Source organism: Polypterus senegalus, chromosome 18, assembly GCF_016835505.1.
Source record: "Polypterus senegalus isolate Bchr_013 chromosome 18, ASM1683550v1, whole genome shotgun sequence".
Classification (NCBI taxonomy): Eukaryota; Metazoa; Chordata; class Cladistia; order Polypteriformes; family Polypteridae; genus Polypterus; species Polypterus senegalus.
In genome coordinates this window covers 24,377,144-24,392,751 of record NC_053171.1, presented here as the reverse complement: position 1 = coordinate 24,392,751, position 15,608 = coordinate 24,377,144, and the positions used below count along the sequence as shown (strand labels likewise).

The window sequence follows — 15,608 nt, the reverse complement described above, 5'->3', positions numbered from 1 at the left end:
ACACTGCAGGGCCAATTGGTCTAGCCCCTCAGCCACAAACAGCTCAGACAAAAGAAGGGCTTTTCTAGTTAAGTCATTAGAAAAGGTGAGTGTTATCTTCAACACTTTCATAACAGGTTTAGTTAACTCACTGCACAACAGCTGGTGGGGTCCTTAATGCACAGCATGCAGAACTCCTCCTGCTTATTCCATTTTATCCATCCTATTCTAGCTCTCTCCTTTGCTGTTTTATATAAATGGAATATGTAATTAGGTGTTGGTAACTGGGAATTCTAGAATGTTTCTACAAATCAATTTCCTTCAGCCAGGTGACTGCTGACATGAGGTCACACTGCCAAACCTTGAACACCGGCAAAAGTCTGCCGAACACCTCATAGTGAAGTGCAAACCAAGCTGCCATTGGCTTCAGTGTAGAAGAGAGAAATCATGGAGGTGAGGAGGTTAGGTTAGGTGAAATCAGGGGGTTTACCAGAGCACCACTCACTTTAACCACAGGCCCGTGTACCTCAGTTAACAGAAGCTATGAGGCTGACTTCATCTAAAACAACTCCAGGTGTCATGGTGCCTTTCAAATTTGTGTCAGTCAGTTTCACATCAATTGAAATGTTTCTTCCTCTTCATCTTTTCCCATTTCTTTATGGGGTGGATGTTATTCATCAACCTTCTCCAAAGAGCTCAGCTCTGAACCTCCTCCACAGTCAAGCCCTTTTCTTCACATCTTCTTTTACTTTATTTTCCACCTCTCAGACTTTTGCCCATATATTCATTGTGTCTTCTCATCACATATGCAGACCACTTTCATTGTACCTCTGATTGTCTCATTTCTTATTCTGTCATTTTTTGTAACTCCACATTCTCATTTCTGCCTCATCCATCTTCTTCTCCTGTACTACTTTCACTGCTCATGTCTCAGCTATATACGTTATGGCTGGTCTTACCACCATCTAAAATTTCTCACCTTTGACTTTCACCTTAATGCTTTGATCACACAATACTCCTGGTATCTTCTTCCAATTGCTCCATCCTCACTGCACTCTGTGGGTCATCTCTCCCTCTAATTGTCCATCTAATGCTGGCACTGATACTAGATATTCAGAATTATCCAGGATTATCTTTGCAGGCTAACTTCTGAATCCTGATTATCATTAAACCTCCAATGTTCAAATGTCTTCTTCCTATTTATCTTTAGTCCTCTGTCAACTAAAGGCCCTCTCCATTGAAACCACTGACCCAAACACAGAGTCAAAAATAAAACAGAAACCTTCAAAACCTGACCTGGAGACCAGTTGCAGCAGTGTCCAGAATTCCCACAAGAGAGTGTGGAACATGGAACTCAGAGCTGAAAGGTTCCATGGGTGCCAACAGGGGTGCTGCAGGGACTGAGGAGCCCAACTTCACGAGGTTTCTGTCTCCCCCGGAAGTGCTTTCGGACCATGTGTGTAGAAGACTGGAAGTACTCCCAGGTGGAAAATAAAAAGAGCTGCCTGCCTCAGATGGGTGAGCCCAGTCGGGTGGCAGGGGAGGAGGAGGCAGTGACGGAGAAAGAAGAAAAGAATTGATTTATTGTGCCTGAGAATTGTGCTTATTGCATATACGTGTGGCTGTGGTGGTGGAAAGTGCTTGATAAAGAAGAATTTCCCACAAATAAAGACTCTGCCTTATATACTTGTGTCTGTGCACAACTGCCTTATATACTTGTGTTTGTGCCCATTTGTGTTGGGTGATTGGGTCTGGTGCCCACAAATGTTACATCCTTTTCACATGCACTGCCACTTTGCATGATTTCAATGGAGAGATGAAGCTGTCCACTCGGGCTGCATGCACAGACTGAATGATCTGAGCCGTGTGCTGACAGCCTTTAAGAAGAGGAATTTAAAATATGTTATTAGCGGCTTGCTTCATTCCACACAGCCCATGTGAGCAGATTCAGCTGGTGACGTACAACCGCGATTCACAAAGCTGCCGATGGTCACACTGCCTTGTCTTTGATGACGTCATCCTTCTGTAGGACAGCAGCAGAAGGCCATGGCGGGGGTTACATTCATGCCTGCTTCATGGGAACAAATTCAGAAGTTTAAGAAAGTGAAAAGTGTTTCATCGTCATTTATTAGTAAAGTTCAGGGTTTAGCTTCACATACAGACTGGACGGGTTATGTCACATTTCTACTACAATGATACCTTTAATACTCCCATGAAAATGCCACTTCCACTTCAGGAAGTAAATACTTAAATAGTCGGAATAACAGCATTGTGAACAAACACTGTGGAAGGAAGTCCTTTATACAATAAACGCTAGTCGCTACATTACACCGAGTTTACAGGGACGCCGTATATACACCGTCTATATACATGAGCTCTCAACATTTTACAAAATACAATAAGAATAAAAAAAAAAAAGTCGTCCTTCTGCACTTACTGCGTCTTTACAGCACACTTGTTAGTCCATTGGATGTGTCGGCTGTGGACAATATAAAGAGGCAACTAACGCTCTCAATTCACCGCACAGCACGGCGGACAGTAAATCCATACCAGCTCAGGAATAACGTGGCTCTATACAAAAATTACACAGATATTTACACGATACAGTACATACCGCCGAATTATAATGTTAATTAAGTACACATTGTGGAAAATTCTACATACAGTGCCCTCCATAATGTTTGAGACAGACACATTTCTCCTTGATATGTCCCTCTGCTGCACATTTTCAAATGACAAACTAAACCATTCAGACGTTGTGATTAAAACCCACATTGCAGACTTTCATTCAAGGAGCTTTGTAATCGTTTAGGTCACAACATTTACTAATGACAACACTTTTTCTACACGCCCCCCCCATTGTAAGGCACGATAATGTTGAGGACATAGCAATGGCAGATCTATTAAAGCCACCATATTTAACACTTTGCCACATATCCATTGCATGCAATGACTGCTTCAAGTCTGCGATTCATAGACATCAGCAGGTGCTGAGGATCTTCTCTGCCAAGCCTCTATTGTGCCATCTTCAGCTCCTGCTTGTTTCGGTGGCTTGTCCCCTTCAGCATATGGAAGGCCTGCTCAGTTGGATTTAAATCAGGTGACTGGCTTGGCCACTCAAGAATTTCCATTTTTTAGCTTTGTAAAGCACCTGTGTTGCCTCAGCAGAAGGTTGGCATCACTATCTTGTCGTAGGATGAAGCGCCATCCAGTAAGTTTGGAGACATTTACTGGAATTTGAGAAAATCAGAATTCATTGTGCAACTGCTGTCAGTGGTTCCATCATCGATGAAGAGAAGTGTGGCAGGACCTGTGGCAGCAATACATGCCCAAGCCATAACACCCTGACCACCATGTTCAACAGATAAGGTGGTCTGCTTTGGATCTTGGGCAGTTCCTTTTGGTCTCCACACTTTTTTGCCATAACTCTGATGAGGTCCATCTTTGTCTTGTCTGTCCACAAGAGACATTCCCAAAATTCTGCAGGCTGTTTGAAGTCCTTTTCCTCAAACTCTAACCTGGCCCTCCTGTTTTTGTGGTTTGCATCTTGCAGTGTGTCCTCTGTATTTCTGTTCATGATGTCATCTGCTGATAGTCATCTCTGACACGTCCACATCGCCCCCTGAAGACTGTGTATGATCTGTTGGACAGGGATTTGGGGTCTTTTTCTTGACCATAGTGAGGATTCTTCTGTCATCAGCAGTAGTGGTCTTCCTTGGCCTACCAGTCCCTTGGTGATTCTTGAGCTCACCAGTGTGTACTTTCTTCTTCATGACATCCCAGACAGTTGATTCAAGCCATCCTAAGGTTTTACTGATTGTCTCTAATGGTTTTATTCTTGCTTTTCAGCGTCATAATGGCTTCTTTGACTTCCACTGGTACAGCTCTTCTCCTCATGTTTTAACGTTGGCAACTCCAAAAGGTAGAAGTGAGCCGAGGTGTCTTATGAAGCCATGAAACCCACCTGAGGAATCACAAACACCTGTGACGCCAAACATTATGGTGCCCTGAATTGGAGGGACAGTGTAGAAAAAGTGTTGTCATTTCTACTCAGTGTGACCGAACGTCAGCCAATCCCCTTAAATGAAAGTCAGCAATGTGCACTTTAATCATGACGTCTGAACGGTTTGATTTGGAATTTTAAACTGTGGAGCAGAGGGGAATATAAAGGAAAACTGCATCTTTGTCCCAAACATTATGGAGGGCCAGTCACATACATTGTTCAGGATTAGCTGCAAGTTCACTCTTACTTTTCTCGTTTTTTTTGGTACTAAAACATTTGTAAACATGGCAATAATTCACTTTTGCAAAACATTTGCTTTTGTGCAAATGCTGAAACAAAACGTAAGAAATAAATATTCACTCATAATGCCACACCCGACACCTTCTGTACAACACTGTTTGGATAAAACAAAGATGAGACGTCAGCGTCAGCCAGGACTGCATCAGACGGTGAGCTGCTCTCAAGCCTGTCTGCTGTGGGAGTCTTTTATCTTGTCTGCCATCTCTTACTGAAATCAAAAACTTGGAGTCAGTCACATGAGTGCTCTGCCAGCCTGTCACTTCATCTGTTGTTGTCACCGGGGCACTCCAGGGGTACAAGATCAGACGTTTATATGGCGTCCATACACGCTTGTAATGTGCATGCGTTAAGTGATTCAGAAAACACAATGCCAGCCAGCAATAATACAAAAGGCCTGTTGACGCTCATTCAGTCTTCATGGGATGATAATGTCATTTTCACCAAATTACACACAAATGTTTTGCAATTTTTTAAGTTCTTCTAAGAGCGAAGTTGATCTTTCGTTTTCTGTGCCATTAATATAAGTAGACTCTCAATCCTAGCTGAAATATGAAAATTCTCAATGACAGGAAAAGCCACCGACATAGGGATCTCATTGACAAGATAAAGCACACTTTTAATAAAATGAAGGTCTGTGCAGCTCCAAGTTAACTCAATGCTTTGTAAGTACACAGGCCATGTGGTGGTCAAACACGGTGTACCCTGCACACCACAGACAGGACGCTTGATGGGCTTTAGTGCTCAGTTCTCTGACAGGAAAAGGCAGAACATCCTTCATTCCTTCGCACGACTCCTCTGCCCTTCTTGTTCATCATTCACGCTGGTCTCAGGAGGAGTCGTCCGGATCAAGAGGGTGAAGAGTGTGTCTTCTCAGCAGAGTTTTAAGAATCTCAATTTCTCGTTCTGCTTCCTTTAATTTCCGCCTCAAAGTCTCGTTTGACTTTTGGAGGGTGCACTTGTCCTGTATTTTAAAACAATAAGAATTAGAAGTCAGGGTGTGTTTCAAGACTTATTAAACCAATTCAGGAAATTACCGAGGACTCTCATTAAATGCTGAGCTGGTTAAGTCTAATTCAGTAAATCTGTTAATGAATATAACACAGCAGAGAATGGCGTCTGAGGCCCACAAATACGAGGACATCCGGCAACAGATGACGATAAACCCACGCAGACTTGGGGGCACACGTGGACTGGTTCAGTTCTGGGCAAATCAAGCCGCCTCACTTCTGTGTTTATAGATCTTCATCTCTTTATCGTCCCGTGTTTAGTATGTTAAACTTAAATTACTTATTGGATCAAAGCAGAAGAACCTGAGCTTGCTGATCATTGTAACTGGCGCAATCCTAGCTATGCTTAGAAAAATAAATATATATTTTATATGTTTGTATATCTGCAGTGGGCTGGCGCCTTGCCCGCGGTTTGCTTCCTGCCTTGCACCCTGTGTTGGCTGGGATTGGCTCCAGCAGACCCCCGTGATCCTGTAGTTAGGATATCGCGGGTTTGATAATGGATGGATGTTTGTATACATTGTATAACTGCACTACCAAATGTACACATACAGTATGCATATTAGTATAACATATCCGAAAATAAAAACCCAAAAATGTAATCAAATAGGAGATCATTCATTTCATCAGCCTTCATTAATTAGTCAATAGTTACATATCATATAGTGCCTTTCATACCTATCTATCTATCTATCTATCTATTATATAGTGCCTTTCATATCTATCTATCTATCTATCATTATATAGTGCCTTTCATATCTATCTATCTATCTATCTATTAATTATATAGTGCCTTTCATATCTATCTATCTATCTATCATTATATAGTGCCTTTCATATCTATCTATCTATCTATCTATCTATTATATAGTGCCTTACATATCTATCTATCTATCTATTATATAGTGCCTTTCATATCTATCTATCTATTATATAGTGCCTTACATATCTATCTATTATATAGTGCTCTTCAGTTCTATCTATCTATCTAGCTATCTATTATATGGTGCCTTTCATATCTATCTAGCTATCTATATATCTATTATATATTATACTGTATAGTGCCTTTCATATCTATCTATCTATTATATAGTGCCTTTCATATCTATCTATCTATTAGTGCTCTTCAGTTCTATCTATCTATTATATAGTGCCTTACATATCTATCTATCTATCTATCTATTATATATTATACTGTATAGTGCCTTTCCTATCTATCTATCTATCTATCTATTATATAGTGCCTTACATATCTATCTATTATATAGTGCCTTTCATATCTATCTATCTATCTATTATATAGTGCCTTACATATCTATCTATCTATCTATCTATCTATCTCCACACATGGGATATTTTTGACATTATTTACACTTTTTTTCTTGCAACTGTTACTGTACCTTGATGCATTTTGCTTTTAATATCAGTCGACTAGGAATAAATATTTTGTTCCAAGTCATTTTGCATTTCACATTGTCTTTCTGTTTTCTCCTCACCAAATCCATTTTGGGTTATAAACACATACCTCTACCAGTACTAAACAAGATGAACAGGTTGTCATTGTCGCTCGCTTTAGTGCCCCCTTTGCCAGGGCAGGCCAGAGTGCTGTGACTAGCTTGGCCTCGCTTACCATTTCCAGCTGCTGGTACGTTGGCTTATGCGGGTCGTCGTCGTCTTCCTTCTGCTTCTGCACAGTGGAGGCTCTGTTTTCCCACTTTGCATAGGCTCTTTTACGAACGGGAATGGGACTTGGACAGGGTGTGAGTGGCGAATGACAAGGGGAAAGCATATTTGGTTGTAAAAGTGCTGCTTCGGATGGCGGCACACCTTCTGTCTGGGTGCTTTTGTGGACTGACACTGCACAAGACCTCTTAATGTAAGAAGTCGTTTCATCCCAGTCTCTGTTTTTGTCCGAATGCTCAGGATCTTCACCGTTAAGGTATGAAAAGGACCCCTCTTCACTACCTGCAGGGCGACAGAAATTCCATCACTATTCATTTTATTGCCCCATTTACATAACCAATAAATACAAAATACTTAAAAGACAATGAGAATGAGCTCATTATATTATTATATAATAACAAAAAAATGAACTATATAAGATGTCCAGGAAAATGATATTGCATAAAAAAAATTCAGACTGTTTGGAACGGCACTCTTTGCTGGCGTCTATAAATTTATAATTACATTTATATGCTGAGGTATGGAGGGAAGACACCCACCCAGCTGTTTGAGTAAAATGACGCGTGACAACATACATCAGCAGCGCACAGCAGTCACCCTTCAGCCCAACCTCAGCTGCGTCCCTGGCATATAAAGCCTTCAGAGTGTCGCTTTAAAGCAGAGGAAGCTTTGACAAGCCGTCAGCTCACACAAAGTTACGTCATGGAAGAAGACGCTGTCACCCGCCACGCCTGCCAGGAGGATGAGGGTCAAATCTCCCCTCTACCAGTAGACGACTGCACTCTCAGTGAAGGCTTAACTGCAGTACGTCAGCAAAGCCTGCAGGGGTCACCCAAAGCCCATCTTTCTAACTACCATCCTCTTCACAACAGAAACGCATTGCAATATTACACTGCAGACATTTTTCTGATTGTGTTAAAATTGCATTAATACCAGCAAAAAAAAAATAAAATATGCCTTACTGATTTCATAAGAATATATTAAAATTTTGAAATTTTTAGATCTCAATTAATTTTTGAAAATCAATTATCAGTATTAACTTTTGGTTTGGTACCTGACAATAGCATGCACAGAGTTCTTTTAATATAATAACAGATGATGTATTAATAACCTTGAAATATTCACAGAACGCCCATTTAGGATGATCAGTTACAGTACACGTCTAGTAATTGTTCATAACTGGATAGTGAAAAATGACTAGATATCTAATCAGTGACAAACAAGAAGACGCCATGAAGTAATCGTGGAGATCAGAGCACAGTCTGTGACACAAGGCCTGCACTGCCATTTGCAGACGGACAAACCAGACGCGGTTTGCCTCCACCATATTTCTTTGTTTCTGAATCCTGCCTTCATCTAATTTAAATTTATCCAAATATTTTCAACTTCCTACCCTTCCGTATCTACTGTCATATGTTGTTTGTCACTTGAGATTAGACTGATCTAATTTGAGGAGCCCGTTTGGACGTGGAGATTATGAATGAAGTCCAGATTGTAGATTGTATATATATATATATATCACATTTACAGTGCAGTAATATACAGGCTGGGCAAAAAGTGGGTATTCAGTATTAGTTCATTATCTCTTTTTTATTTTACAAGTATTGAGTGGGTATACAGCACTGATCGGGTCATGTTTAGTCTCTTAGGCGCTCAAGATGTCCTCCTCCACATTACTGGAACCCGTCTTCACCGCTGTGACACACAGCAACACACAAATTCTGTATATGAATGTTTACAAGATAAACTCCTTCAGTTCATTCACTGTGTGAGGAATCCTTTCAGAAAACCTTGTCCTTTACTGTGCGTCCAAACAAATAAGTGCAGTATGAATAACTATTGTTGGCTGGCATCCCGGCCAGGATGGATGGGAGGCCCTTTTAAGGATGTGGATGGATGGGAAACTTGACCAGGTTGGCCAGTGGTACCCTTCCTGGTTGGGATGCTGTTACATTGGATGGACAAGGGGAGACTGCGCCCACAGTACACTGGCTGATGACATTTTAAGTGAATAATCGCCTCACTCTCGTCTTTGAGTGTGTGTTTGGGCACGGCAGAGCATGGTGGGAGTGATTTCCGAGTGCGATGAGGGAGTGGACAGCCCTACACTTAGTGCACAGGTGCAGAATTCTCCGTGACCCTAATTGGCACTGGGCTGCACTGATTGCTGCGGCTGTGCAACGTCCTCACTTTAAAAAGGAAAGCGAGAGTGCAAGAAGGAAAGAAAAAAAGGAGGAAAACAGACTGGCCAGTGAATGAAAGAGAGAAGGAGGTTGAAAGGGAAATGAAAGAGAGAGAGAGAGAGAGGCAGAGAGAGAGAGAGAGATAGATAGATAGATAGATAGATAGATAGATAGATAGAGAGAGAGAGAGACAGAGATAAAGAGAGAGAGGTAGATAGATAGAGAGAGAGAGAGAGAGAGATAAGAGAGAGAGAGAGGCAGAGAGAGAGAGAGGTAGAGATAAAGAGAGAGATAGAGATAGACAGAGAGAGAGGTAGATAGATAGATAGATAGATAGCAAATGAGAGAGAGAGAGGCAGAGATAGAGAGATAAGAGATAGAGAGAGATAGAGAGAGTGAGAGAGAGAGATAGAGAGCAAAAGAGAGAGAGAGATAAGAGAGAGAGTGAGAGATAGAGATAGAGAGAGAGAGAGAGGCAGAGATAGAGAGAGAGAGAGAGAGAGAGAGAGAGTGCCCAAGCTTATCAAGTGAGGCAGGTGGTCCGGCCATGGGAACTGGGGGCTGAAATAGGGGAGTAGAAGCAGCCTGAGTGACAGCGTCTCCCTACAAGGGCCGAAGGTGAGCGGCAGGAGAGACGTGTGGCGCCTCCTTAAGACAGTGGACTGCACCTGTCGGCGGGCATCTCCTTACATTGCAAGGTCCAAGTGGAGGAGACGCCATTTTGTAAAGGCACGCATTGGGGCTCGCTGTTTCTCTAGGCTGTCTCTGGCTCTTAAGCTCATCATTTTAATGGATTTGTTTATTTTCAGTTTTAACCTCCACTGTGCGCTTTTTTTTTATGAATTATTTACTTATTGACATCTTGAAGCACTGCACATTTTGGACACTTCATTTTGTGAATATTTGTTTTAATAAAAGCAGAGTTCCACTACACGCTGTACACACACCGTATTCCCAGCCTATGCATCCTGCTTTTACATACCGTGGTCGTACGTTCTGAACTCTGGTGGGCACAGCACAGGGTGATGTGAGCTCAACGTTGGGCTGTTCTCGGTGGGATTATTCTTTGTATTCTTCTTGCACTCAAAAGCTACCAAGTCTTTGCATTGTTTGTGACAATTCATCCCACAGTCTGTTAAAAAGCAAAAAAAAAAATGAAAAAGAAAAAGAAGAAGAAGAAGAAGAAAGACACTCAGGATGTGTGGCTGTGGTTGTGCTGTGTTGCCTGAAACGCAGCGTCTCAGACTGATTGCACATTTGAAGCTTTGCAGAACACTGTTTGCAGACTGTAGGACTGAAACCACAAACGGTGCATCTGGGAGCCTTCTTACCTTTACAACAAATAAGTAAGTGTACAGTATATACATATGTGTTTTTTGCCCCTACGCAGGATTACTAATACTAATGACAAATGTAAAAAAAAAATATCACACTTTCAATACTCCAGCACAAGTAAATCAGCAGGAACAAAATGCAAAATTTAAGAATTTTATAGTCTCAAAGTAAAATAATAAGAAATGAGTAAAACATTTTAGCATTTTTGACCCCTCACATCTAAACGATGACACGAAGTCTTTTGGGTAGCCTATTTACAGTATTTCCTTTTCACACGACATCCGCAATATTCATTAAGAGCAAATTCAGGACGAAAGAGTGATAGGATTATTGTGCCATATGTGCCGAGTTCATAAGCAGAACTGAAGTCTCACTATCATGCAAGAAGATGGCAGCAAGCAAAAGTGCAGCGACCACGAAAGGTGAAGCAGTTCAGAATGGATCTGGCGTTTCACCTCTCGACTCTTGCAGCTCGCTACAACACCAAGAGTGAGCGTTGCTGGCTCATTCTCAGATTCGTCTTCACTCATCCACTGGAGCACCTCAAGGCTGCTCTCTTTGTCTCCTCTTTTGTTCACTCGGATCATAAAAGTCTGCCTACCTACCAATCACAGTGTTCACGATCAGGATAAAGAGGTGAGGAAATATCCTTCATTAGATAAAAACACGCAATCAAATGTGTTCTAAAGTACTCTGAACAAAGACAAAAAAAGCAATGGTTCAAGAAAGACAATTTAAATCTCTCTCTCTATATATATATATAAGCTAATCAAAGACTTTGTTAAATGGTGCGACTCAAACCACTTACACCTTAACACCAGCAAGACCAAGGAGCCGGTGGTGGATTTTAGGAGGCCCAGGCCCCTCATGGACCCTGTGATCATCAGAGGTGACTTACTGTGTGCAGAGGGTGCAGACCTTTAAATATCTGGGAGTGCAGCTGGATGACAAATTGGACTGGACTGCCTATACTGATGCTCTATGTAAGAAAGGTCAAAGCAGACTATACTTTCTGAGAAGGTTGGCATCCTTCAACATCTGCAGTAAGATGCTGCAGATGTTCTACCAGACGGTTGTGGTGAGTGCCCTCTTCTACGCGGTGGTGTGCTGGGGTGGCAGCATAAAGATGAAAGACGCCTCACGCCTGGACAAACTTGTTAGGAAGGCAGGCTCTATTGTAGGAGTAAAGTTGGACAGTTTAACATCTGTGGCAGAGCGACGGGCACTAAGCAAACTCCTGTCAATCATGAAGAATCCACTGCATCCACTGAACAGTGTCATCTCCAGCCAGAGGAGCAGCTTCAGTGAGAGACTGAGGAGATCGTTCCTCCCCCACACTATGCGACTCTTCAATTCCACCCGGGGGAGTAAATGCGAACATTAATTTTATTTTAATTCTTTTCATTTTTATTACTATTTAATTTAATATTGTTTCTTTGTATCAGTATACTGCTGCTGGATTATGTGAATTTCCCCTTGCGATTAATAAAGTATCTATCTATCTATCTATCTATCTATCTATCTATCTATCTATCTATCTATCTATCTATCTATCTATTATATAGTTCCCTCCTTATCTATCTATCTATCTATCTATCTATCTATCTATCTATCTATCTATCTATCTATCACATAGTTCCTTTCATTCTATCTGTCTATCTATCTATCTATCTATTATATAGTGCCTTTCATATCTATCTATCTATCTATCTATCTATCTATCTATCTAATCCAACGTCTGTCTGTCCACTCTTCACGAGAGAACTACTTAACGGATTTAGATCGGGTTTTTTTCTATAATTTGTTTGAACATTCCTGTTGATTTTGTGACTTTAGTATCATAGTTTGTTTGAAGCACCAATTTATTCTCGAGAATCCAAGAGAGACACAGTGGGCCGAGGCGAGGGGGAGGCAGGACCTCGGGAGTAGCGAGCCGGGTGGGTCCATCCTCACTGTCATGCCAGCCTCCGTTTGAGTCACTCTACCTCTCCACGTGTTGGCGATATCTGCTTGTTCAGCAGACATTATCATCTAGAGACTGTTAAAGAGTAACGTTTGACGTTTTTGAGAGAAAAAGAGATCAGAGCTACGTGTGCTTTAGAGGGTAGCTGCTGACTGGCACAGGTATCACGGCCACGCGCTCTTCTCGCCACGTGGGGGACGCTCTCCCGTCAGAGCTGAACACGATCAATCACAGTGCCAATATTTGACGTTGGAGCGTATCTACATTCCGCTTACCCAGAGATACAGTACCTTGCCAACTTTTTGGCAAAGAGATCATAGCTACATTGTCACCCCTGATAGCAAAACCAAAAATATTGCATATCAAGAGGCCCTCTGATACGAAAGCTATCAATATAAATTTATCTCAATACAATTTATTAAATTTTTTAATTTATTTTTAAAGTTTCTCCTGTTTTAGTACTACGCGGGCAGAGCCGTGGGTGACAGCCAGTCTCTAATAAGTGACTTGTTTAGGGTTTAATTTGAAGAGAAATAAGACCACCCGCTGACTATAACACACCAGAGTGCTGAACGCGAGAATAAGCGGAGTGTGATATTTAAATATTTGATTAGGGAAATCGGTGGCAACTGTTTGATGCGTTCCTGCCAACATACTTGTATAATTTATTAGTTTTAATATTAATATTACATCATTTAAATGGGAAACTTTTTTTTAAGGCTGGAAGAAACAAGTCAAATTAGCTATATATATATATATATTTTGCTTCTTCTAATGTACCATCAAATTTAAACCAACACAATATAAAAAGATCATATTTACCTCGACATCTGTATCCTTGCTTAATGACACCCCAGAGCTTAAAAAAGAAAATATAAAAATATTGTTTTTCATTGTTCGCAATTGTAACTGCTGGTTTAGCAATACAATACAATACAATTTATTTCTGCATAACCCAAAGCAGACTGCTAATTTATAGGAGCTGATACACCAAATTCAGTAAAATTACCCCAACAGATAGTAATTTAATTAGAATCATGAATCAAATGAATAAAAACTGAATGTGAATAAACATTACTCCATTGAAAATCCATTTTCTACTTACAAATCCTGCACAATTGTCACAGAACGTTGGCTTCATGTACGTGGTCTCCTGGAAGTTGTGAATAAACCCCAGACCAAGTTTGGAACAAATCACGCTGGCCCTCATGAAATACGCCGTAATCTCTTCTCTGCTGACCAGGCCTTCCCTTTATGAGAAGAATGAAAGGATGGAGATGATTTGGAATGATCACGAACAGTATTAAAAGTTTAGTTATAAAATACAGATTTCTTAAATAACATGACTATCACGCTTATCAAGCTTCAATAACTGATCATTTCTAGATTTTAATGAGCGTCTGAGTGAATTATCCATCTGTCGGTGTGTTTCTAAACGGCTTATCTTCATGAAGATTGGCTGATGTGAATGACAGGACAGAATTGCAAACTAGTTACATGTTGTGAGACGGGAACCAAAAGTTCAAAATAGTGAGTTAAATTTGAAAAGTAGGGAACCTTCATCCCACCTTCTCATCAAGCAGCTGAAGCTCTAACCTTCAGTCATAGCGTACAATGGCTTTTCAGATCTTCAACTTACTACAGTTTGTTTCTATGCCGATTTTACTAAAAGCACACAGTAAATCTTAGGGCAGGGGTGTCCGGCTCTGGTCCTGGTGGGCCGCAGTGGCTGCAGGTTTTCATTCTAACCCTTTCCCTAAACAGTGACCAGTTTTCACTGCTAATTAAAGTCTTTTCCACTTCATTTTCATCGCCCTGTTTTTAAGGATTCAGCTCTCTGAATTGATTCGTTTCTTCATTAAATGGCAGCCAAACAGAAATGAGATGTGAAACGAGCCGACAGATGACCAGCTAAACTGTAACGTCCCACTCCAACCGGTTTCACTCCAAACAGTTTCTTAATGAGAAGCCAATTCTTGCTTTTAATTAAAGCCGTTATTGAATATCGTGACTTGTCGGTGCTCTCGTTCTATCACAGCAGACTGTTGATTTTCTGTTTTTTCTAAGACCACCGTCAAGATGTTTTGGTGACCTCAGCAGACCAACATGACTGAGACCTTCACCTTTCTTTATTTTCAGGTTAGCTGGCTTGTTTTGTGTCTCATTATTGTTTGGTTGCTCATTAAGGAAAAAGAAACAACTAAGGGGTCTGAGTCACGTCAATTAAAACTAAGGCTAAACAAGTCAATCAGCAGCAAAAAGTGTCTCACTAATTAAGAAGATGGTTAGAATGAAAACCTGCAACCACTGCGGCCCACCAGGACCAGAGCCGGACACCCCTGCCTTAGAGTGTTCTTAAAGGAAATCCTGACTTTCTGTTTTGCTTTTCAAGGTCCAATTGATGCTAATTGCAGATCATTAAAGTGTTTTCTGCCTTCCATTGTGTTTTTGACTAAAGTTGCATTATCATGCCGTCTTTAGCACAAAAAGTCTTTAGATGTAAAGCATTTATATTTCATGGTAAAGTAAAATAGGAAAATAAGGCTGCTGTATTCTGTATGACAAGTGCACCAGCAGACAGTCGACATGGACTTGGACAAAAGAAGAGGGAAAACATTCTGCATAGTGTCATTCACCTGGCACAGGCTTTATTAAGCATTTAGTGCTGCCCTCTCTGACTGGAGCGATAAAGGAAAAGATTGAGTGACTGGTGAGCAGAAGAGTGCAAAACTACCCTCGGACTGCACTGAGGGTTTGTGTGATGTGAGGAACTGATTCTGTATTATGGCAAGTCAAAGGAGACCTCATTGACGGCAAAATTCCACCTGGGGACAAATAAAGTTCATTCTATCTATCTATCTATCTATCTATCTATCTATCTATCTATCTATCTATCTATCTATCTATCTATATATAGTGCCTCATAATCTATCTATCTATCTATCTATCTATCTATCTATCTATCTATCTATCTATCTATCTATCTATTGTGGGAAGCAGCCCAGACACAGACAGACGGACATCATTTCAAGTCCAACACAAGTTTATTTACACAATAAGTAGTGCACAAACCCAGTGCCGCAGCACCAATCACCCCAACAGTCCAGGGGCCTCATGTATAAATGGTGCGTACGCACAGAAATGTTGGGTAAGAA

General features: G+C 41.0%; 1 protein-coding gene across 3 annotated transcripts in view; it reads right to left on the bottom strand.

Annotated features, from left to right (window-relative positions):
- Positions 1 to 3,312: 3,312 nt before the first annotated feature.
- Positions 3,313 to 15,608, bottom strand: part of LOC120518574 (RAS guanyl-releasing protein 1-like) — a 200,038-nt gene continuing 187,742 nt past the window's right edge. For all 3 annotated transcript variants that reach the window (XM_039741444.1, XM_039741445.1, XM_039741443.1), the window contains 5 exons: positions 13,559 to 13,703; positions 13,276 to 13,312; positions 10,138 to 10,287; positions 6,920 to 7,254; positions 3,313 to 5,243 (listed from right to left, as the gene is read on the bottom strand). In XM_039741444.1, the coding sequence (XP_039597378.1) occupies positions 5,109 to 5,243; positions 6,920 to 7,254; positions 10,138 to 10,287; positions 13,276 to 13,312; positions 13,559 to 13,703 (802 nt within the window). In that variant the 3' untranslated portion in view covers positions 3,313 to 5,108. The remainder of the gene's footprint in view (positions 5,244 to 6,919; positions 7,255 to 10,137; positions 10,288 to 13,275; positions 13,313 to 13,558; positions 13,704 to 15,608) is intronic.